Genomic DNA, 26,191 nt, shown 5'->3' with positions numbered 1-26,191 from the left:
AGGTGAGAAGGAATTCGGGGCTGTGTGAAAAATTCCCATTCCATGTCTGGATCTTATTTATTTTAAGTGGTAATCTGCCACATCCTCATTTGTGTTAAATTTGGCAGCGCTGGGTGAACGAAATGGTCACTGTTCTCAACAGTTTTCTTTGCACTTACCGTAACAGAGATTACTTATCTGCGAGGGTGATACTGTGACACGTTTATTTGTTTTGCTTTAGCTGGTTTCTCAACTGAATGGAAATTATTTTTAATCAGTGAAATCGCATCTTTGTTTTCCCAGTTAGGCCTGTTAGAAATTTTGCTAGCCGCCCCGTTTCCATAGACTGTACAGAAAAAAATGCAAGTGCATGTTGTTATTGCACATAAATAACAGACATATGGGACTAGCATAGGCCAAGCTATCCATTTTAGCTGCTGCCTGTGCTGACACGCCCAGACTTTAATCTTTAACTAAATCCACACAGATGAGCTATAACAGCAGCTCACCCCCCATACGAGTGTTATAAAGGGAGAAATTAGCTACTTTGTACTAAACCTTTGTACCAAGCTGTAAACATGTTATTTTGTTGAAGTTGGGGATTTTAACAGAGGCACACATGAGAATTGTCTTAGAGCCTCTAGTGGCCACTGGAGTAACTGCAGTTTTTGACACCTCTGCATAATCGTTATTTTTCAGTTGCCCATTTCTCATCATTTAAAATATAGCGTTATTGTTACTGCTGTTAGGTTAAGACCACACGTTAGGTCTCAACTTTGTTCAGTTTTAAAGCCAAAAGGTGGAAAAACAAAGAAGGGGATGCCACACCGCGCTGCCACAAAGGGCCATAGGTCGGACTCAAACCCTACTGCACTCCGACCGTGTGGCATATGGTCACCTGCTCACCCAGCGAGCTGAACTGGCACTCACAGTCTCACCGCTTAGTCATTTTCTTTTGCAGTTAAGACTGTAGCGTCCTCGCCTTATAGATTTTGTCAGGTGGTTATATATGTAAGATGAATATCTGTAAAGACTTTCCAAATGAATTCATAAACTTTCAATAATCATAGTCTCCAAACATATTTAGAAACTTGAGAAAGTGCATCCAAAATAGAGATGCAGACCAGTTTAATCTTAACCTTCAGCTTCTTTCATCTTGTAACTTTTGCAATCAAATCAAACCGTAATTATAAAAGTGACAGACCTGGCTCCTTGGGGCACACTCCCTTAATTTTCTGAGGGGGGAAATTGCACAAGTATTAGCTTACACTGAATTTTGTTAAATTATGAGTTCTTTGTGCTATAGAGTGGACAAAAAAGTCGCACATTTCTTATGAAACTGTTTAATTCTTGAAGCTCCTGCGACTTTATTATCCACCTCTTCACCTTCCTCTGCTCTTCTTCTACTTGCTTATTAACCTTCACATGCACTTCCTGTTCTATACATGACGGTCAGTAAGTGCATCCATTAATTGCTTAAAATGTTAATTTAAACATCTGCTCTTGGGCCTCCAGATGGAATGCCAAGCATTTTTGCCCTTGAGCAAGGCATTTGCCACGGACAGCTGCATTTGGAGGGCATGAATAGCCGGTGTGGTTAATGAGTGATGTGAGGGGATGGAGAGGAGGCTGCAGGGCTGAAGACTGAGAGACTCTCCTTAACTAGAGTGTGAAGAGACAGACCCACTTCATTAAACGGGCTGTCTGTGCAAACACTCACTGCCTGCAGGACTGGCTGCAGTGACTGAGGGAGTGAGTATAGCCATCTGCATGCAGCCACACACACCAGACACACACAGTTTCTGTGCGCCTCGCTCTCCCTGTTATTTTATGAGCCTTTCTAGGGGAGGACAAGGGAGGGAGAGGTGGAGGAGCTGGGTGGAAGTTTGATGCTATGAATAAAAATGCCATCACCTACACATCACCGTCGGCACTAAGACTTTACAAGTGAGCACTTAAGTCCATTTCTCACCGGGCATGTAAAGTTGTCTGTGAACGCATGCAGAGCAAGACCAGAGACAAAAGGAAAATAAGTCAGAAAAGGAGAAAGAGCAGATTTTGTACACCCAAGGCGAACGTATCCCTGTTTAAACACAGAAAACCTCATCTGTCCCCTGAGCTGTCTGAGAGCTACTGTAAATTTCACAACATTAAAATTAAAAGCATTTTTTTTTTTTATAAAATGCTGCTGTCTTTTCATAATCATGTTTTTAGAGGTTTTTGCTGCCGTAATAGGCGTATTAGTTAAATAACTTGGGGCCTGTTAATTCACTGAGCTTAGAGAGTCTGCGTCTGGGCAGCTTTGGGCTTTGACTGTGTTTCTACTTTGCCTGCTGGTGTAAAATTCTGAATTTTGTGGCATTTCTTTGGCAACTGATCCTGTATGATTTCTTTACAAATATGTTATTGTTAGCTGGATGAAAGTACAAAGCCATTGTCCTTAAATGTTTGCAGATTTAAAGGTGTCCTGGGAGAGCCTGGTCTAAAATGAGCCTTTATTTTACCTTGTTATGCTGTGTCTCCTGTCTGTCTGTATTTCCACTTTTAACCATCTAATAAAGGCAAGAAAAGCTGTTTAATAAATCCAGTTTACACTGTTAGAAAATAAAATATCCAAATGGTATTTTTTTTATAATTTACTAAATGACTTTTGCTCACCTGTTCAAGACCTTACCTATAATCACCGCTATGATTTGTAAGATTTGATCTAGAAACATCCTCACATCTGTGCACACTGATGCACAGGAGCTTTGTTTTTCCCTCACCGTAAAGACAAAGAGACCAAAAAACTTTAAATCAAGATGTCTGCATCAGATACAGGAGAGAAAACAAAGCCCTGCTGTCAGACTCACGGGGAGACTCTTTGAAAACTACTACCTAACAAGCTCTCTGCCTGCACGCTAATGCTGTTAGCCATCAGGAAAATCATCAGTCAGCAGTCTGAGTCAAGCTAACCGTCTAGACGAGCTCCAGTCAAAACCCACCGATTAAGTTTCTGTGCGAAAGCCATAGGTGTGTTTATCGTTTCTGGTTCAAACGCATTAAACTGGTCATGGTTATCTGGGGAAGCTTGTTTTTGTTTTAAATATGCATCACTGTGGGGAAGAACTCTGATTTATGTGAGTCTTATCTACGAGCTTCTGACCAACAAGCTGCTAAAGGAATATTTTCATATTCGTTCCAGCTTCCTCAAGAAAACTTGTCTGATAGGTCAGAGGTCAAACTTTGCTTCAAAACAAAAACCCTAGAGCTCTTATGGATTTTCTGTCTTACTCAAGGACGGCACAGCCAATCACGTCCCACTTCTGCCGCTCTTTTATTTTACACATATCAGCTCCGATTCTTCTTATTCCAAATTGCCTCACTTGCTGCCTTGAAAGGATGAGGCTTTGTACATCATATATTACTGCTGTGCGAAATATTTGTAAAGCACTAATCAAAACAGCTCCTAACGCTTTCAGACACTGTAGAAATAATAAGAGATACATGTCAAAACAAGGACATGAAGAGCAGAGTATAAAAAGGCCAACGAGTGAATAGTGAGTAATGATTTTTTTTTCTTTCACATCCTACATGTTCTGAGTGCCGATGCTGGAGGCAGTCTGAGCAGTATAGCTGATTTCCAGTGGGTTTTCCCGTCATAACAGCCAGACAGGAAATTTAACAGTGTTTCCCACACACTTAGATTGTGTTTGTGGCGTTTAGGATGAGGCCGACCTCTGTGTGCAGCATCCACACGCTCTTAAATTATTATTAAATCCCTTCTTTAAACAGGTTGTTTCCTTGAGTTCAGGATCTATTCCTAGAGAGAGAAACAAACTGACTTATAGATAATACAGATGCGATATAAACCTGATATAAACCATATAAACCTGTGAAATGAATAGTTAATTCCAAACTTTGCAGAAGAGCTTCATAATGTTTCTTTTTTTCTGATGTAAAGGAGGCCCGTCAAACCTTTGCAAACAAGAAATCCAGTGCACACAACATCACACAGCTTCCAGGTGCACAGAGATGCATGCATAATGATGATATTACAACTATAATAAAGTGCTGACAAAATGTGTAGATTAAACAACAATTTTGCAAGTAATAAAAAAGAAAAAAAAATTAAATAATACCATAAAATCTCCTCTGTCTCAGCCTGAGGCATTTCAGCAAACACTGGAGCTGGACCTCGACCCTAAAGCACTCACTTTTTGGATTATCTGCTTTCTTAGGCAGTGAATTAATAATCATGGCGTAACTGTTTTCTAGCAAGCAAGGACAAAATATTTTATTCAACAACGACAAAATCCAGTATTTTTGTGCACTATAGCTTACTCTAATCTGATCTGAAAGCAATCGATTTGATATGAATAGAAAATGTTTCATTTTCAAACCCTGTTTTGACGATGGGCTCGTCACATTTGGTGTATGTGGTCTTGAATCTGTTCAACCAGCTTGCATCTGAGCAGACAACCTGTGCAGCTTCTTCAGGCCCAGTTATTTATTTTAGCTCCTGCATAGCACAAAGAGATGATTATCATCACATACACACACTTACAAGTGTATTCATATAGCCAGACATCCACTTTTTACTCATTTCGACCCTTAAAAGTATAGTTAAGGTGCTGAATAACATGAGTTGATGTGCAGAGTATTTCACAACATGGCCTTGGATAAACAAAAACACACGTATTACTGATTACACACTCACACACAGACTTGAGATGTTGTAAAGCGGACGATGGGTGGACAGAAGGGTGTCGGCTGGTAAAGGATGAGTCTGCAGCGGTGGTGGGAGGTCCACGCTGAGGGCAGAGACTGATGAAGTCTCTCGGTGCGCACGGTGGGATCCCTGCAGCCTCCCGGTGCTTCATCCTGCCATGTGTTCATATTCCTGTTATCTCTGCCTCTCTCTTTCTCTCTGTGGTGTCCCTCTGACTCCCAGACGGAGAAGCCTCATGTCCGATCTCATAGATTCTGTTCACGCTACAGTTTCCTGCATCTGATTCTCTTTTCATTTACCCACACATACTTGAGACAGAGCTGATGTTTTCTTATCATCGTGAAAAGAAACAACATGCGCATGAAGTCCAGTGACTATATGGATCGCAACGTGGGGTTAGATTTAAGCAAAGATCATTTTTATATGAATGTGCAGACGTTCTAGAGTCACACAAGTCTGATCCATACGCCGTTTTTGAGGTTGAGTTGTTTAATATCATACTGCCTTGTGAGCTGCCTGTTGTTGCACAGCCCATCCAGATACCGGCTCTAAATCTAGGCAAACAGTTACATTCCTCATTAATTACAATGCTGCATCAGAGCACATTATCCAGCTGAGACCGTTTAATCCTACAACAGTATTAGCTATAAGGACAAAAACCCCAAACATTTCAAACAAAGCCAGCCAGCTGAGGTGGTATTTGGGGAAACGCCTCGATTCAGTCGAAATCCAGAAGCTCAACAAAACATGTTTGAGAACGACAAATATGCTCTTCCTTTGTTGTGGTTTCACAGTATGGGCGTGTCCCCTCAGCTCCTCGAGCAGTTGGAATCAAAGTATTTATGAAAATGCATTCAAGAATAAATAAATCTGTCTCAGCAACACAAGGCAGGACCTGTTCTTGCATTGTGGGAGTTTTTATTTCTGTTCCTTTTAACAACAGGAATGCATTGAGTTACTATTGTGTGCCAAACAGCAAGGAGGGGAAGTGAAGACAAATTCACTTCCCCTCCTCATTAAATATTTGCAGTAAGCTGGAAGTCCCACCTATAATCAGTAAAATGCCTCAAATCACTAATAAGCAAATCAACAGGAACATAAAAATCATCCTCAGTCTCAACAATTCAAAGTCAAAGTCGCGCACAGCTGCTGTTTTGCAGGATCATAAATCTGAACGTGCATCTACTCTGATTCCCCCACAGGTACGACTATGTGGAAGTTTACAATGGCGGTGATGAGTCTTCGCCCATGTTGGGAAAGTTTTGCGGGAAAATCGCGCCATCTCCGATCATCTCCACCGGCGGCCAGCTCCTCATCAAGTTTGTCTCCGACTACGAGACCCACGGGGCGGGATTCTCTGTTCGCTATGAGGTCTTCAAGACAGGTGTGTAGTTTCAAACAGAACTGCTGTGATGTCCTTGCTTTATCTGCTCAGCAGCAGTAAAAGCATGAGCTGAATGGCTCTGCTGTTTTACATAAATCCATAAATGAATGTGCTGAATACGCCTGGTGAAAAATGGCCCCTTTAAATTCAAATGTAGTTTTAGATATCCAGGTGATTGTTCTGTTGCTCTTGGATCAGTTTTATATATCACCTTGTCATACATAATGGGAAAAAGTCTGAATTGAACACCATTTTAGCCATTTAACATATTATTTGGGCGGAAAAATGCAGGAGCAGATGACAAATTGAACAAAATCGCTATACCTGCCCTCTGTGACTGAAAGGCAAATACAGCCTATATTTTATGGTAGTTATGGTAGCCACTTATCGCAGTAATTTTGCAAACTTAGTCGAATTTTAAGCTCCATTGACGCAATCATATTATCTGAGATTGCATATAAAAAAGACCGCAATCATGTGACCTGTGTTTTTGCTAAAATCATCTTGACTACGAATTTATGCTTTTGGTAGATGAATGTAGCAAGTGAGGGACACAGTGACTTTTCAGTAACAATGTAGCCATGCCCTGTGGCATACCCTGCGTCTCCTCTGTTTTACTCTAAGTTAGTGTTGTCAGCGTTAATCTCGTTAAAATGACGTTAATGCCATAACGGCATTAACGCGGCAAATCTCCATTAGCGAGTTAGCACGGATTGCCCCGTAGGTGGGGCTGCACGGCGTCAACGTATTAGCGGGGTTAGCTTGTTAACGCATTAGCGCCGTCCAGCCCCACACACACGGCAATCCACGTGTGTGTGTAACTTGCAAATGGAGATTTACCGCATTGATTCGGTTATGGTGTTAACGTCATTTTAACAAGATAAACACTGATGGCACTACTCTAAATTTAACTATAATTTAGCAAATGAACATCAGATTGTATTTAATAGGATGTAAAACTAGCAACTCAGACCCTTAAACCCATTAGGAGAATATTTTTTTAACATTGTAAATTAAGTAATGCACTCAGGTTTTTTGTGTATCCACATTAGTAGCCATTAGTTACCCCCTGGTGTCCTTTAATAGGAATGCAGATTCGAGTAAGTTTTGCACTGGCTCCACTTTTCAGACCCAGAGGTTATTTTTATATAATCTATGGATTACTGAAAGGAAGTAAAACAGGAAGAAGTTGGTCAAGTAACCATAGCAACCACAAGTAACACAAAAAAGCTTCCCGGTTAAAGAAACATACTTGGAAGAGAAAATAAAAGTAAGCCATTATGAGCCCAACCTTGACCTAAACTTAAAACTGGGCAGGAAAGCACAGTGAGTGGAGTGACCTTTAAATGAAGTGATTTACCAAAGACTCTGGAAAAAACACTTTTTTTTAATAGTGGTGTCAACATGTTTGTGATACTTGCTTTGTAAAGTTGATGAATTATAAAATCAGGAAAGTCTATCCTTATTGTGATGATTGTGTAGATGCTTCATGTGTATTATTTTTGCAGTGAGTAAATAACAATTTGTATGTTAATGTAATCATGACAGTAACAGAGATAAGAAATGACCTGAAAATAATCAAAAGTATGGAAGTGCATCTATTATTAACACCAATAAGCATTAAAAGGCGTGCAACTTCACTAACCTGCTGCAGCGTCAACAGTCAATAAAACCTGGAATTCACTCCCCGCAAGAGGCTTTCTCTAAAATTAGGGTTTAACAATATTTTTGGGTTTGTCTGCCTGACAGCTGTAGCTGAACCTCTGGTACAGTGACCTCTATAGCTGCAGGCCAAACAAACTCAAAGACCCAGAATTCATTGGAGGAACACCAAGTCCCAGATGGACAGGATGCTAGCAGGATAGACCTACATAAACACTCCCTCTCAAGGAAGGAACCTTGCTCCCATGTCCTACATTTGTATCTGGTCTTTCCTCCAGGGTCCATTTGAGTAGCCGCCAAAATGACAAGTCTCCTGTGACCACTTCAATTTTCACCAGTGGGGACTGGAGATAAATCAGATAAAAAGGGAACATGTGTGAGATTCCCCTTCGTTTTTTGTTTGTACCCAAGAGAGCAATAACCATTCAGAAAATAACGGCATCCAGAAATAACAATCCCCAGGTGGATTTAAGTTAGCAAGTGCTCCATTGTACTGTGAAAAATGGATAGGCAAGTGCTCTTTTGTTCTTTAACGAGGTGCACGGCAGTACTATGAGGGGAGGTTAGAGGCCCAGCTCCAACTGAAGCTCCTCCAGGCTCTTCACTTGTCTCTTCTCTAAACTACAAAGTACGGCCCGACTCCTGACTCTGAAACTTTAAAAATATGCTCGTATCAACTTTAATTTCAGGGTACAAAGTGTAGCCGTGACTGATGAATGACAGGATGTCATTAGAGAGTCGGTGTAATAAATCTTTAAAAGTGGGTCAGCAAAGTATTAGCATGGAAGGAACACTGGTCCTGAGCATTTTTCATTAAGGATCTTTTTAAAGATCCACAAAAAATTTGTGCTTTGATCTTAAATAAAGTGAAGATTAGGATTCGCAGGCTCTTATGAGCCGACTGCTTGAAGAACAGATACAACTTCTTATAATTTTATCTGAGATGGATGGTGGTAATGTTTTGGTTAAAAACAGGCTAGTTTTTAACACAGTAGCCGTGCGATGTCACCTATTCCTGCCTTTTGGCCGTTGCCCTCTTTTTTTTGTGAAACCAGGCATCGTGACTGAAAACAGCTTCTTGCTCATTTATTTTACACTAAAAGGCAATTTTCTTGTATTCATTCAATTAAATTTAATATTTATATAGGCTGTTATTATATATCACAACAACAGTCACCTCAAGGCACGTTATATTGCATGGTAAAGACCCTGAAATAACACAGCTGCATAATAATACAGTTGGCGACAGTGGGAAGGAAAACCTCTGGCAGAACCAGGAGCAAGGGAGGAAGAATATTAAATAAGACTTAAAACTAATGAGAGAGGCTATAAACTCATTAGGTCATAATTAGGTCTTATTATGAGGCCATAAATCAAGTGAGAAGTCGAAACCGTCTCATAGGCTTCTTTTTTTGTTCCTTACTGACCATTAGAATGAACGCTGGGTTTAGCTAAACTTTGTAACTAATAACCCCAAATATATATGCAATTTAATTAAACAGACCCTTTAAAAATGGTTTGAAAAGTCTTGCACTTTGCACTGGAAACAGCTGCAGAGACGTTTCACCACAAGGTCTATTTAGTATTTCTTCTGCGGGTGATTGATCTTAATCATCACCGCTCTTCATCGCTAGGTTTTCATGGAACTGTGCCAAGAGTTTAATTTAGACAAATCATAAATCACTACCAGAAAACTGTTTGCCATCGTTAAAGAACGTGATCAGAATCTTCTCAGCAGCTACTAAACGCACCTTGCAGTGAGTATCTGAAAGATCGTTTTTCAAAGTAAAATTGCTCCGATTTTTCTCATATTACTGTTACGTGTCGATTAAAAAAATGAGGGTTTAACTGTGTGATGTATGAAGCGAATGAAGCGTAGTTGTCAGATCTGTGAGTGTTGCCATGCTGCTGTTGTCCCACCTTTTAACTGTCAGTGAAACTGTTGTTGTTGTTGAACGCGTCCAGCTGCCATGTCTCGTCTGCAAGCTACTGTTCAGCACCAAGACGAATGCTTCAGAACAAGCTGTTTCAATGTGCTCACACCCATTTTTATGTTATTGCACAGCCTGCACATGCACGTGTTAACATCTTATATTGCTTTTTTTGCTTCTGCGTGTGTGAAAATCAGTCTTTGTTGGTAACGCGGTGCATTCATTTGGTTTCCTTTGTGCGTATGAAACAGACAGGTGTGTGGGACCCCAGGCTCATTTAGCTAATGGGCTGTTTGTCCTTGGAGGCAACAGGGGTGACCTGCAGATGAGATGGATGCTCTGGCATAGAAGAGGGCCTGTGAAACTAGGGCACAATACGCGTGTGGGTGGGAGCATGTGTTTGTGTGTGTGTGGGTGTGCTGGCCTCAATATGGGTCCTCTACCTCCTAACAAGTTAAAAACAGCACTTGTACTCACTCAGGTAATCCCCCTGCCATGTCGCTGCCTGGCTCCTCACCACATTTAAAATCCATTACAGTCAGAGCAGCATATTGTGACTCACTGCTAAATGGAGGCACTGCTCTGAGCAATGCTCTTCTTTGTCTTCAATGCACGATTATCTCTCTCTGTTTTTGTCCTTTGAGCGCAGATCTTTTCAGATCTGTGCACCCTAAAGTATCAGAGGGACTAGATTAGGCAAAGGTTTTGGATATTATATGTAATGTAAGATTTTTTTTTTCTCGCTGTTGTTATGTGCACTTTTTTATCCTCACACAATAAAATATGTGAGGATAAAAAAGGAAAAGTGACGGAGATGACGAGGTCTCTTTGGAAGCACTGCTCCTGTTGCATTTGAATTACTCCCTGTTATAAACGTTGACCAGTAGCCAGTATTAAGTGTTCTGTGTTAAAACCTTTCAACCCAAGGTTCATTTTGAGAAAGTGGATGGGGTTTGAATGAGAGAAAATTTGAGAACAAGCTGCTGTGGTCAAAAAAATATTTTTAATGCACTCTGAGCAGCTGACACACAAAGTTCAGGTCGTTTGCACCACATGTTCTTCCTCAGATGCCTCGGGATGTTGCAGTCTCATCCTGGGGGAAGAATTCATGGTGCACAACCTCATGACTGATTGAAAAAGCGACACTCATGACCTTATGTGCCACCTTCAGACTGCAGGTTCTCTCTCAAGCCATCTCTCAGCACCGGTGGTGATCCTGAAAGTTGCTTCAGTTTGACGCTGAAGTTGTTGTTTGCCGTCCTTGTTGGAATCACATGTTTTAGGGGATTTTCATTATGTGTTTTAGTTGCAGGAAGGTTGGAAATGGTGCAGAATTATTGACTATTTTAAATCAGCTGTGCTACTCGTATCCATGAGCTTTTTTCAGGCGTTTTTCTACAAGAGTGAAGACTAACAAGATTAACTAACAAGCTAACGAGCTGTTTGGTTCCATTTGTAGTCCAAAGCCTTAACCATACCTTCAAAAACTTCAATTCTATCATGTTAATCTCAGTTTCTCTTTTATATTTAATAGCGATGGACCGATCCGATATTACGTATCGGTATCGGTCCGATACTGACCTAAATTACTGGATCGGATATCGGAGAAAAATAAAAAATCTAATCCATTAAATATCACGAAAGCACCTCACAAAACTTGCAACACGCCGTAACTCACCTCAGAACGTTAGCACGTCGGAGCAGTATGCATCACGTGATAGAGCGGCTGTGGCATGCGGGACCTGTCGGTGGTCTGGATAGCATGTGGAGCTTCGCTAGCAACCCGGCATTTCATCTCCGACAAAGTTATCCCCGAGAGAAGTAAAGCAAGTGTGTAAGTCCATCTCTGAATGTTTGTAAAGCATTCCTGCGTTAAGCTTAACAAGCGACTGCCTCTTCTTGCTGCTACTTCAATCATGAAACTGCTTAACGATCAGCTGATCGGCTTTTCTGTCGCGAGTCCGTGTCTCTTGTTTGTTTTTGGCCCACTTTGCACCAGAAAGAGGAAACCAGCGGATAAACAACAGCAGCACGTTTAAGCTTGATCAGCTGTTGTTAGAATTTATTTAATATTACTTTCTACACCAGGATCTTTTTCTACGTAGCTGACGCTGGTAACTGTGCAGGGGCGGATCTAGCAAAGTTTAGCCAGGGGGGCCGATAGGGCATTAACAGGGAAAAGGGGGCACAAAGACATACTTTTCTTTCTTATTCTCATTTAAAATTTCTAGCTTTTAATAAATAATTATCCGAATCTTACACCCAAAGTTTTAATTTGATGTAAAATGAATAGAAGTCAATTACTATATATAGTGACTATTAAGTCTAATATATATACCCTAGTAAGCTATAGTACTTTTTCCTTCAGGAAGGTACCATCTGTACAGTCTGCAATTTTGTTGAAGAAAGATGTTGAATCTATTTAATATTTCTTGAAAAATAATTGATTTCTGTGCATTTTTTTTTTCACACTGCATCAAATTAAGGTTGATTACGTCGATTAAGCATCATGAGGTGGAGCGTGAGGGGTGGTTCCCTATTTTTTATTTATTTATTTTTGTTGTTGCTGGGAGTTGGAACCCTATTAGTTAGGTTGCTTAATATTTATGCTAAGTACTCTTTAAAATACCAGAATAGGGAGGATGGTGTAGGTTTAAGTTTATTAGATTGATCAGTATTGCTGAACTATGAAATATTTTTTTTTGCATACAGGTATAACAGAATAGCTTTAGTGTAGTTGTTGTTTTAAACTTGAGTATGAACTTATACAAAATGCAGCAAGATATTTAAAAAACAGTTTTGTTGATTAAAAAACACTATATCGGATTCATATCGGTATCGGCAGATATCCAAATTTATGATATCGGAATCGGTATCGGACATAAAAAAGTGGTATCGTGCCATCTCTAATATTTAAGCAGTATTTGCATTTGAATTAAGAAAAGCATATGAAGTCTGTAAAAACAGGGGAGCATTAGCTGTTTGTCTGAACACCATGAATGGCATGTTTTTCTTTTCTTGCAAAAAAGTCCTTGTGGGTGTTCTCCGAATGACTGATTTTATCTGGATAAAAGGCAGCAGTGATGCAGTGTTGCTATATCATCATAAAAACATTCGTGTGCAATCTGCAATGTGGGAATTTCACACAGGAAACTGAGGTTCCCTTTTTTTAACCGACATCAGCGTTATTTTCTTGCACCCATGACCACCGGAGCTACTCAACATTATTAAATGTGACTTTTTTTTAAGCCAAGCAAATTAAATGAAAATAAAACACTGGGTTTTAGTATTTTCCCTTTATATGAGAGACTTTTTGCTAGATTTGACATATGTCTCCACTTACCTTTGCCTAATTCTGTGTATCAGTCTGTGGCTTCGTCCCTCATCTCCAGCCCTCTTTCCCCCCTGTCATTAGTACAAGAAAATCCCTAAACACTGCCACAAAAAGCACCAACCCTCATTCAGATGACATGTTCTGTTTGGCTTTAAAGATGGCACTAATGAGTGCTGGGCTGTAAAGCTCAGTCGCATCCGTCTTTTGTAACCATAACCATAACTCCACCCTCTGCAGACCGCACAGTGCATTTCATTTAGAAATGATAGCCAAGTGAGGCCTCTTCAGTGTCCTGGAACTATATTTGTCCCAACTCTCCTGTTTCACTACAGCTTTTTCAAACCAGAAACACATGTTTGTCTTTGTGGTTTGGTAGACAAGAGGGGGGCCGATTTCTTTCCTCTCTCTCTTTCTGATGTGACCTCAAGCCGCAGCTGATTGAAGGGTCATTGATTGAAAAGAAGATGAAAGTAAGAAGAAGATGGATGGACAGAGGATGGATAAATGGGAAATGAGAGCACCATGTTGTTAAAGGAAAGAATGCACTCGTGTCAGTAACGTAGCACAGTAACACATATGCTTTTCACCAAAACATTGTTAAATATGGAAATATACACATACTGAAGGGTGCAAGGGTTTTTGTCTTTTTTTGGTCTATTTGATTGTTTGTTTAAGCTGGGCTTTTTCTCATTTTCAAGACATAATAGTCCAAGTTACAACATCCAGAACTGAAAAATACAAAAAAAAAAAAAACATTGAAGTACCAAAAACTGTAGTTCCTCAAGTGGCCACTTGAGGCTGCTTCCATGTCTGTGCAAGTAGACAACCATATATATATATATATATATATATATATATATATATATATATATATATATATATATATATATATATATATATATATATATATATATATATATATATATATATATATATATATATATATATATATATATATTGGGGGTTTTTTGGTCTCCCTAGCCTATTTCTGCCTCCACAATAAAAGCACGGTGGGTGAAAAATTAGAGGCATGCCCATTTTAACTGACAGCACCATCTACAGGGCCTCGCACCCACTGAAATGATCTGACACATAATTTGATTCACTCTGTAATGCAGCCCATCCAAAAGGTTTGTGCTCTACTGTTTAATTAGTCCTTTACTAATGCACCCATACAGTTTAACAATGGCGCTTGCTAATCAAGCTCGCTAACCTCAGCTGATAACGTCACCCTCTCATGTAAAAAAGACAAAAAAAAAAACCAAATTGATGATGTCATAGTCATAGGGACTATGCCCATCTTTTATATACAGTCTATGGTTAAGTCATATTTATTCAAACGGGTACAGCTTTCGAATTTGTTTGGTTGTAAATTTGATTTTTTAACATAAGGAAATCTTAAACTCAAAGAGCACAACAATGCACAGAGGCAGAGGAGGAGAGGTGAAAAGAGGCTTGTAAACAAAAAGGCTGGTGGTAATGGGGAAGTACAGGACTATAGATACTCTGAGAACTCACTGACTAATAAAACAGAAGTGAAATAAGTCAGGTTGTGGAAAACCATCTTAAAGGCAGGAAATACAACAAAGGCATGCAGTAACAGAACAAAACACACTAACATAGGTGAACATAGGGAAGCGGTGAGAAGAAAAGATGGGGCGGCAGGGAAAAGTAAAAGAAAAGCAACACAAAAACACCAGAAAAATAATCACAGGCATTGCAAACCATGGCAATTAAAAATAACCCACATTGATTGATGAACAAACAAGTTGCATTATTCATTTTTATCTTCATTAAATCAGATTAATTTCTGTCCTTGATCGACATACCGCAGCACAGATTTCTCAACCTAGATTTGAGAAACCCATCTGCACATTTCACACAGACACACACATAACTCATGCGCACACACACACAGTCCAAAGTGTGCCAGCTGAGCAGGAGTGAAGCCTCCCTCATCCCTCGCTGCCCATCTTTCCTCATCATTTATCATGTCTGCCTTTTAATGACACCACCTGTGTCAACAGCGAGGGGACCACTTCAGTGTGTGCGTGCCTCTCCTTGTGTTTCTATCAGTGTGTGGATTTGCGTTTGCAGGCATGCTCAGATAACATGCAGGTCACATCTGGACTGGCAACACGAGAAGCCCCCCGCGCCGCAACACACTCACGCTAACACACACGCACACTTTGTTCCTGCCTCCGAGCAACGCTTGACCCGCGTCCACGCCTCGTGTCCTCCTGTCTCGCTCGGAGATCAGTCACTGTCTCGTAACCTCGCTCATGTCACTTTGCAACAAGCAAGGTGTGAACCGCCCCGCCGCGTTGACCGATGCAAGCCGACGCAGAGATTTTACATGAGCAGTGTAAACATTGCGGATGTGACTGTGGAGAAAACAGCTTGTGTACAAAAGATGGCACTGACATAACAGCTGCCAAGCTGGCCCGCTGGTCTGTTTGGATGAGCCTTGTGTCACGTGTTATTACTTTGAACTGGGTCGTCTGTGTTAAAAAAAGGTTTGTCTAGATAATGTGAAGATCTAACAGCGCATGTGATGTTTTCATGCAACTGTTGTGGGTCAGACTCTGAGGCTTCATTGTCCAGTGGACAAGAATCATACTTTCTAAAAACATCTTCCAGGAATTTAATTTGTAGTCAAAGCTTTGCTCAAACCAAATGTTTCTATTTTCCCTTTAGCTCGTAACATTTTTCATCCTTCTAGACTATTTTGGTCGGTGTTAGCCAGTTTTGTTCTCACTTTATATATAGTAACTGCAAAGACAGCTAAGTTAACTAAGAATAAATATAAGGACTTTAACTATTAATTAAAGCTTATTACCAGGAACTTATTGTAAAGCGTTGCTCTTTCTTAAAACCTCTTTGTCTAAATGTCAATACTCAATATATTTATGTACTGTACGTGATTTGTGCTAGAAAATATCCATAAATGCTGTTTGCAAAACTTAAAATTAATGCATGCACTAAAAGCTTTACACATAAAACAGAAGGTAAGCAAATATGTTTAAGAAATAGAATCATAGGCTCATTATGACTTCCTCGAAAAACCCATAAAGTAAATTTAACATCTGCGTCCTGACCGTGCAAGTTTCATTATGTTATTAGTTGTGATTGCAAGATTAGTATTGTGTTGTCTGTTAGTGTGTCTCTGGGTGCGTTGCTGTTTGTTTGCCATGATCAGTCTCACATGGTCTGGGATCTTAAATAAATTCCAGTCAAACAACCCCACCCCAGTCACAACTCAGACTCAGTGGGCTCCGACAAGGGAGGGGACCAATCACGACGCAGCAAATTGGATGGAAATTGCATGAATTTTGTCAACAAAACAAGGGGTTTGTTTTTTTTTCTCTCATTAAGAAACAGCATGTGTGTGTGAGTGGGGGGCTTTTTCTGTATAAAACAGGTATTTCAGATTCTCCTTATTTTTGAAAATCATTTCCGGTCTTAGAACTTATTACTTCCTTTTTAAGATGTTAAAGCTGCAAAAGTGTTTGGACCTGCCAAAGTTTCAGACACAGGAAAAGGTCAAAAGCAAATATATTCAGTTGATTTCCAACATGTCTATCCTTTTTTTTGCCACCGTAACAACTGAAAAGGTCAGAAATCCAAACTGCTGAGGATTTCGTAAACCGTGCCAACACAAACAGACCAAAAAACCACCTCAAAAGATTAGATTAGATTAGATTAGATAGAACTTTATTAATCCCTCGGGTGGGTTCCTCTGGGAAATTCGATTTCCAAAAAAGCACAGCACCGACAGGCCCTCTGTTGAAGCTCGCGTGGAGGGATTTTGAAGCAGATGCAAAACATTCTGACATTTTGCTTCTCATTCTGTAAATGTTTAATTTTTTCTTTCTACGTTGCAAAAACATGAATTTTATTGTAAGAAATAAACTACAAAACCAACGTAAGGGCGCACACATCATGACCCCTTACTGCCTTACTGCCCCTTAACTCCACAGAGTTTACGCCGTCGTTTAGCTGAGGATTGGTCACCTCTTGACATTTTAAAGCCTCATCTGTATCTTCTCACCTTGCAGGTCCTGAATGTTCCAGAAACTTCACGGCTCCCAGTGGAGTCATCAAGACACCAGGCTTCCCTGAGAAGTATCCCAACAACCTGGAATGTACCTTTATGATCTTTGCCCCCAAGATGACAGAGATCGTGGTGGAGTTTGATAGCTTCGACATGGAGCCTGACACCACGCCGCCACCGGGCGCCCTCTGCCGATACGACTGGCTGGAGATCTGGGACGGCTTCCCTGCAGGTGAGCGGAGGGCTAGGGTGCAACGGGCAAATGTTAGTTGAAACCTTAGAGTTTAAAACATGACTGAAAAGGAATTTAAAACTGAACTAGTGCAGACATGAAGAGAAGAGAGAGGATGATGCTTACAGCTTCAAAATAGTAATCATAAAAGAGCATTTTCTTAACTAGTCAGAAATTGTAAATGCATATATATAAAAAATGATTACCTGATAAATAATTTCTAAAGGGCATAAAGGATTTTTAATGTTTTATGAATTTCCAAGCACTCTTTTTACCCATTCATACACTTAACTTAAATGCCAGAAAATGGTCTTGTTTATGAATTAAAGCATGCAAAATAATCTGGAAAAGATTTTTTTTTTTTAATTTACTGATTAATGTGAAAAGATGAAAGTAAAAAAAAAAAAGCAGGGCTGTTTCTCCACAGATGTGAAGCAAAGTTACAAAAAAAGGGGCGCAGATGTAGATGGAAGTGAGGAAATTGGGAGGAAAAGGGACGGAGAAGTGAAGGAAGAATATAGAGAGTTGTGAAGCAGAGGAGAGGAGGATGAAAAAGGTTTGAGACAGCTTCCCCCTGTGGATGCTGACAGAAAACAGACAGAAAACAGGCAGAGACATGTGGATGTGAAGGGGAGGAGGACCGTGGAAAACAAGTATGGATGCCTTCCCTGCTGGTGAGATGAGTCGGGATCAGTGTTGGTCAAGTTACTTGAAAAAAGTAATCAGTAACTAATTACTGATTACTCCCCCAAAAAAGTAATCCCGTTACTTTACTGATTACTTATTTTCAAAAGTAATTAATTACTTAGTTACTTAGTTACTTAGTTACTTTTTAAAAACACGATTTACAACCTGAAGAGGTGATAAAGTGATAGATCTTTCAGCCCAATTCTACTTTTTCTACATAATCCATCATACAAAATGTAATCAAATGGAAAAGTCTCTTTTTTTAACTTGTTTTATCAGTTTTAATCTTTTAACTTTATGCATCAAGCAAAACATTTAATTATATGCAACATTCTCTGACTTGAATAAATTAGTTTAACATTTAAACCTATTTTCTACACATTCCAGCACATAAAATAAAATATTTTTTGTGTTTTCACTCACTCTTTCAAACAGATGCAAGTAAAACACAGCAGAAAATAAATAAAGTCAAAGACTCAGCGGTCCTTTTGCTCTATTTTCACCTGTAAAGCAGGAGCAGGGTAGGCGGAGGGTTACCCTGGTGCAGGTGTGCTGCGGTCAGTTGAAGAATCCGCGCGAGTGTCTCTGTGAGTTTCCCATCACGTCGTAGCTACTCGGTGCTTGCTCGGAAGTTTAGGGGTTTTTTTCGCTGTAAAAAGAAGTTTTCTTCCCACGCACGATGGACGCTAATGTTTTTGTCACTTTTTATGGAATCAAACTCAAAGTAAGGTCAGTACTTCCACACTTTAAACGCTGCACGCTCATACTCTCTCCCGCACTCGATATATTATCCATTGTTGATCTGCACACAGCTGCTGTCACCAACGTCGCACTTGCTTACGTCACTGTCATGAGACATTCTCGCAAAAAAAAATCACGGTTTTAGTAACGCAGTAACGCAGCGTTCCTACGGGAAAGTAACGGTAATCTAATTACTGATTTTGCAATAGTAATCCCTTACTTTACTCGTTACTTGAAAAAAGTAATCAGATTACAGTAACGCGTTACTGCCCATCTCTGGTCGGGATTGAGTGACAGAGGTGAAAAATAGGTGGATAATTGCAAAAGCGAGATGCGGGATGAGCAGGGGGAGCAAGAACAGCAGACGGGGATACATACAGGATATGCAGAGTGCACGTGTGTGTTTTTCTTGATTGGTTCATTTAAAAACATTTTTTAGGCTACAGGATGAAAACCCCGTTGGCCTTAACATTTAATTTCCAGTTTGTGTAGAAACACTCATTTTCACCTAGCAAAAGTCTGCAGTAGATTTTCTCATCACTTCAAAACAAAACAAGTTTCACTCACCCACGAAAAATCTTTAAAGTCACTGAGAAGTCGCTGCGTGTTAAGCCTGAGCTTAAATATGTTTAAAATTAAACCCCTCATACTCGTTGTTTTGCTGTTGCAGTTTGGTGAATCACTCTCTGTGACCTCATGCTCCCCAGCAACAAAATACATGTTGCAATGCTTCAGTACACTACAAATTATCTTCATATTGTGGTGGACCACTAGAGGGCTCCACTCACACCCAGTGTAAAGGAAATGTGTTCCTGTGTTTTGTGGCGCGATATGCTCAGTTGTTGTTGAGAGACGAATAAAGGAGTGAGGACTGAGAGCTCTGTGTCGTTAATGCTTACCTCCACATTGGTGACCCCTGACTCGAGCATGCAACGGGCCGCAGATAACACAGACCCCGCTATGGATATATCAGCGGCCGCCGGACCTCCGCCTCCTGTTTCAGCTACGTTCGCTGTGGCGGTGAAACTGCCGGACTTTTGGCTCCATGACCCCCCGTCATGGTTTGTACACGTGGAGGCTCAGTTCGCCCTTCGCGGCATCTCGGCTGACGACACGAAGTATCACCATGTGGTGGCCTCGCTCGACCCGCTGGCCACCCGCCGCGCGATGGCGCTCCTCCGGGACCCACCCGCCCAAGGGAAATACGCCGCCCTCAAAGAGCTGCTTCTTCGGCGCTATGCCCTCTCTGACGCTGAACGAGCCGACAAGCTCCTCAACCTGTCAGGCTTAGGTGGCGGTACTGCGCTTGAGCTCATGGAGAACATGCTATCGTTGCTCGGGCCAGATGACGGTGGTTTCCTCTTCGCCCACCTCTTCCTCCGCCAACTACCGGCCCCCGTGAGAGCTGTCCTCGCGAACTCTCCACTTCTGCCTGCGAAGGATTATCGCTCCCTGGCTGAAGAAGCGGATCGCATTCTCCTGGCTAGCCGCACTTTCGACGTTCACGCCCTGGCTACGGACACGCCGGCGGCACCTTCCACGCCTCCACCTGCCTCCCCCGGAGCATCCGCCCCCTTGCTGACGGCAGGGATTGCTACACGCCGTCGCCGCGGAAAGAGCATCTGTTTCTACCATCAGCGTTTTGGCGACAGAGCGCGTCGCTGCCTGCCGCCTTGCGCTTTCACGGCCCAGGGAAACGGACCCGCCAGCGCGCCGTAGCGGCCGCGACCGCTGGCAATACAGAAAGGCTGCTCTTCATAGAGGACTCGCGCTCCGGGAGACGTTTTCTTGTGGACTCCGGCTCCCAGAAGAGCCTCCTTCCCCCTACCGCTGCCGACGGACTAGCAGCGAACTGTGGGCCGCAGCTCATTGCAGCTAATGGCTCTCCCATCAAAACGTTTGGGGAAAGGTTGGTGACTGTTTGTTTTCATGGCCGGGATTTCCAGTGGAACTTTGTTGTTGCCGCTAGCTCTGTACCTATTTTGGGAGCTGATTTCCTGTGTGCTAATGGACTGCTTGTCGATGTGGCTAACAGACGTTTAATCGATGCTGTTTCGTTTTCTTCGCTACCCTGTTTTACCCGGGCCGCCGAGCCCCTGATTCGAGCTAATGTAGTGACCTCCGGGGATGCTTTTCAGCGTTTGCTTTTACAGTTTCCATCGCTGTCTGTCCCTAATTTCTCTAACACGGTAACGAAGCATGGGGTTGAGCATTATATTCCCACGGTCGGGCCCCCGGTGTTCGCACGCGCGCGCCGCCTCGACCCCGCGAAACTGTCCGTCGCTCGGGAAGAGTTTGCAGCCATGGAGCGCCTTGGCATTGTACAGCGTTCGAACAGTGCATGGGCCTCTCCGCTTCACATGGTGCCCAAATCGGACGGTCGGTGGCGGCCATGCGGAGATTTCCGCCGTTTAAATAATGCCACGGACAATGACCGTTACCCCATCCCCCACATTCAGGATTTTTCTGCCAATCTCGCGGGAACATCGATTTTTTCTAAAATTGACTTGGTGCGGGGGTATCACCAGGTTCCCGTGCGCGCCGAAGACGTTCCTAAAACCGCTGTCATTACCCCCTTCGGCTTGTTCGAGTTTTTGCGCATGCCGTTTGGCCTGAAAGGTGCTGCCCAGACCTTTCAGCGGCTGATGGACTCCGTTTTGCGTGGGCTGCCGTTCGTTTTTGTTTATCTGGACGATATATTGGTGGCCAGCTGCTCAGCGAGCCAGCACGAGTCCCATCTGCGCCAGGTTTTCCAGCGTTTGGCAGCGCACGGCCTGATCATCAACCCTTCCAAGTGCCAGTTTGGGTTGCCTGTTCTGGATTTCCTCGGGCACCGCATTTCCGCTGAAGGTGTGGTTCCGTTGCCCGACAGAGTCCAGGCCGTTTCGGTTTTTCCGCGTCCCACGTCAGTTAAAGCGCTGCAGGAGTTCTTGGGGATGATAAATTTTTACAACCGCTTTCTCCCCAGAGCTGCCCACCTGCTACAGCCACTCTATGCTGCCTTAAAGGGTAAAACAGCCAAAGATCCGGTTGACTGGCTGCCAGAACGCGTCCGTGCGTTTTCCGCAGCTAAGTCTGCGCTGGCTGACGCCGCCCTGCTGGCCCACCCGCTTCCGTCGGCAGAGATCGCGTTGACCACCGACGCCTCTGACGTGGCAGTGGGTGGGGTGTTGGAACAGCGGGTTTCAGGTCTCTGGCAACCGCTCGCCTTTTTCAGTCGTACGCTCAGGGATGCTGAACGCAGGTACAGTGTTTTTGACAGGGAGTTGCTGGCCCTGCACCTCGCGACACGACATTTTCGTTTTTTCCTCGAGGGTCGCAACTTTACTGCGTACGTTGACCACAAACCTTTGACGTTTGCGATGTCCAAGGTCTCTGACCCATGGAGCGCACGCCAGCAGCGCCAGTTGGCGGCCATTTCAGAGTTTACTACAGACATTCAGCATGTGGCTGGTAAGTCCAATCACGTCGCTGACTGTCTCTCACGTGTGTTGGTTTCTCCGGTGTATGTTGGCATCGACTACGCTGCCATGGCCGCCGAGCAACGTGCTGACCCGGACGTCCTTGCCCTTCAGTCAACGAAAACGGGCCTCGTGCTGGAGGACACCCCGGTGTGGGACGGCGGTCCGCACCTTCTTTGCGACATTTCCACCGGCCGCCCCCGCCCGGTGGTTCCCCGTTCGTGGCGTCGTCGTGTTTTTGACTCGGTGCATGCCCTCTCTCATCCCGGCGTACGGGCCTCGGTCAAGCTGGTCAGCGCCAGGTTTGTTTGGCCGGGCCTTCGCAAGACGGTGAAAGAATGGGCGGCGGTTTGTATCCCATGCCAACGCTCGAAAATCCACCGGCACACACAGGCACCCCTCGAACCTTTCCGTGTCCCAGGTAGGCGTTTCGATCACGTTCATGTGGACTTGGTTGGTCCCTTGCCGCAGTCACAGGGTTTCACGCACCTTTTGACTGTGGTGGACCGCACAACCAGGTGGCCGGAGGCGGTACCCCTGGCGTCCACGACAGCGGCGACGGTGGCCAGGGCATTTTTGTCAACGTGGGTTTCACGTTTCGGCCCCCCTGCTGACATTACCTCGGACAGGGGCCCCCAGTTTGTTTCCGAGCTTTGGTCTGCTATGGCTGACGGCCTGGGAGTCAAGGTCCACCGCACCACAGCATACCACCCGCAAGCTAATGGGATGTGCGAACGGTTTCACCGGTCACTTAAGGCCGCGCTCCGGGCTTCCTTAACGAGTGGCGACTGGGTCGACCGTCTTCCGTGGGTTTTGCTGGGATTGCGTAGCGCGGTTAAAGAAGACCTCGGGGTTTCCCCGGCTGAACTGGTCCTCGGCCAGCCTCTCCGGGTCCCTGGGGAATTCTTACCTGAGAGCCCTCCCCCATGTTTCGATACCTCTTTGTTGCCTTTTCGCCCCCCAAGAGACTCATTTCCTGTTCCTGGTCCTGTGCACCACTGCCTGCCTGACACTTTTGTTCCGAGTTCGTTGGACTCTGCTCGTTTCGTTTTCGTCAGGCACGATGCCCATAGGACTCCGCTGCGTCCACCATATGACGGGCCATACAGGGTTCTTAAACCAGGCAACAAACATTTCATTTTGGACTTTGGCGGTCGGGAGGAAGTTGTCTCTGTTGACAGGCTTAAGCCTGCATATGTTATGCAAGAGGATCAGGTGGTCCCGGCCCAGGCCCCTCGCCGCGGCCGCCCACCTGCCGCCGAGCTGATGGATTCTGTTTTTTCCCCCAGGAGCGACCCAAAATCAACGGAGTCGTCTGCAGCTTTTTCTGACCGCCAGTGCCAGCCTCGCTCCCAGGCTGGGTTGCCCTCTGTCGTTTCCCCACCCCCCCAGTTCAGCCGTTCCGGCCGTTTGCTTAAGCCCCGGATCCTGGACTAGTTCTGCTGGGTGTTCGGGGGGGGGGGCATGTGTGGTGGACCACTAGAGGGCTCCACTCACACCCAGTGTAAAGGAAATGTGTTCCTGTGTTTTGTGGCGCGATATGCTCAGTTGTTGTTGAGAGACGAATAAAGAAGGAGTGAGGACTGAGAGCTCTGTGTCGTTAATGCTTACCTCCACAATATGAAGTATGTGTCCGAGCTTGTTCTCCTGCTTTGCACATCCCAAGTCCGGTCAGGATGATGATTATGCATTAAAGGAATAGTTTGATGAATAAAATTATTAAATAAGATCAATCTGGAGTGGCAGATAGCACTCCTGATTGAAAAAAAATCTATCTATGAGTGTCATTAAACCTCAAAGGGAGGTGTATCCAGGTGTCATGGACATGCAGAAATATGAGGAACATGCAGAAGGTGACGCTTATTTGCATCTTTTGCACTGAAAGTGAATGATGCAGAGACTCCCACACATTGTTCCTTTCACATTTGTAAAATCAGCTCAGGCATAACCTGAACAGCATTTCTCAGCTTCTATTGTTGTCTAATTAGCCGTGCAGCGTGCATATAATCGTGAGAGCTACATACCTTGGACAGGCCTGTGCCGGCTGCCAGGATGCCCACAATACTTGCTGCTGTGCCCAAAGCTTTGCCTGATTATTGCCAAGGAGGAGACTGGCATGAGGACGTGAGGGACACAAAGACTGGCACAGGTATACAGGCAGTGACATGCACTTTTAAGCGGTGCCAGTATACATAACATGCCAGGGCTTTTCCTGTCAAATGATCTGTGCGTATATTCGTGTGTTCAGGTGTGTCTGTTTGCATGAATGCATGCGGATGTGTGTGTGTGTGAGAGACTATCTGTGGGTGATGTTAAAGCCGAGCCGACAACAAAGCGTCTGCAGCAGGGTTGAGACCGGCATGTAGCTCTACATCCCAACAAACGTTCATGCGCACATCAAAGATTCTCATTAGCCACGTTTTTTTCGTCTTTGAGGGCTGTAAATCGATTCTTCAAAAAGAAGCTCTTTCTTCTGACTGGACTTAATTAGAAAAACATTCAATGGTCTTTTGTTTGTTTTTTTGTTTTCCTATTTTATTCTTCAGAAAAGATTCTTTACAAGAGATTTTTCACATATTATCTCACCAGAACAATGCAACCATTACCAAGTAAATATCTTGATCAAAGCTTCTCATCTTTTTGATGAAAAATTCCTACTTTCTTAGTTTTACCAAAGCTTTAAACACATTTCATGGCTTTCATTAGTTCCTGGGGTTTGTCCGATTGTTTTAGAAAGGCTACAAGATGTGCCTCTTTGAAAACCTATAAAAACTATGATGCAGTTTATCCATTTTATGATTCTAATGCACTGCCTGCAGTTAGAGCTTACAGGAGAATTTGATTTATACGAGCCACATCCACCCATTCATGCAGCACTTTTTCTCTGTCAGAGACATGTGATGTGTGGTGCAGGGAATAGAAACTTCAATACGTGGGCCCAGAGATCAGTCTACCAGCCTTATGATTAGTAGACCACCAGCTGTACCTCCTGAGCCAGCTGTCAGAGCTTTACATGTGCATATTTATGTTAGATTGTTTCTTTAATTTCTTGTATTAGTTGACAAATTCTTGAGAAGATTGGTGGCTGAATACCAAAACACACAATTTGAGAACTAACATCTGTTAATACTGACGCATCCAAATTTTTGCAATTTTTTTGCAACTCAGATTTTCTGTGATGGTTCTATGCATTCGTTATTTTATAAACTTATTATTTTGGGTTACTTCAGTTTGTCGGAGAGCACAGATCGTATAAAAAACTTAGAGAAACTTTGAAATAAATATTATAAAGTTGTACAAAGCTCTATTTATTTTGGTGGCTTGGATTCTCAAACTTTACAAACTGATAGCTTAATGTCAAGAGTGCTGAAATGTAATTTTCTTCCTCACTTTTCCTCGGCGTTTGCTTCAGATATAACCATTTCCTTAGATGTATATGGAGCCATATCGCCTGCAGGAGTTTCTGCTTCCAGGGGGCTGATTGCATCAACTGACAGCCTTGCAGCAAAACCATTTTCACAACACCTCCGATAAGGCTGAAGCAGTTTTAAAATGTAATCCATCACAGATTGTCGACTACCTGCTTTAAACTGTAACTGATAAACATAAACCATCAGAGTAGCGCAGCTCAGCATTCCTGCTGTGACCGCCTTGTGTTTCTGTTTAGCTGGTTTGCCTTTAAAAGCTGAAGGAAATTGTTAGAGAAGTATAATTTTTGTAACATATAAAACTGAATCTTGCTCCGCGGGTCTCTGAGAGATCGCTGGCGCAGTATCTCCTCAAAGCAGCAGGCGAGACTCACATTGTTTCTCATAGATAAGAAGAGGATGAAACAGGGGACCACCTGTGGATGTGGAACTCAAAGTCTTCAGACATGAGACAGTCTGTGACTGTGTGCTGCGCATAAAAACACATGATGTTACAGCGGGCGTTCCTGTGATGCTCTCATATTTTATCTTTAACTGTGAGCGTCTCCTTTACTGAAAGAGGAATCCCCGAGTATGCTGGTTCTGCC

At 43.0% G+C, this 26,191-nt stretch overlaps 1 protein-coding gene across 1 annotated transcript in view; it reads left to right on the top strand.

The window, feature by feature from the left end:
- Positions 1–26,191, top strand: part of LOC308412923 (neuropilin-1a-like) — a 98,831-nt gene that overhangs the window by 22,061 nt on the left and 50,579 nt on the right. The window contains exons 3-4 of the mRNA XM_080907622.1: positions 5,893–6,074; positions 17,060–17,287. Of these exons, the coding sequence (XP_080763748.1) occupies positions 5,893–6,074; positions 17,060–17,287 (410 nt within the window). The remainder of the gene's footprint in view (positions 1–5,892; positions 6,075–17,059; positions 17,288–26,191) is intronic.

Source organism: Rhamphochromis sp. 'chilingali' (assembly GCF_963969265.1).
Source record: "Rhamphochromis sp. 'chilingali' genome assembly, chromosome: 16".
NCBI lineage: Eukaryota > Metazoa > Chordata > Actinopteri > Cichliformes > Cichlidae > Rhamphochromis > Rhamphochromis sp. 'chilingali'.
This window is presented reverse-complemented; position numbering and strand designations above follow the sequence as displayed.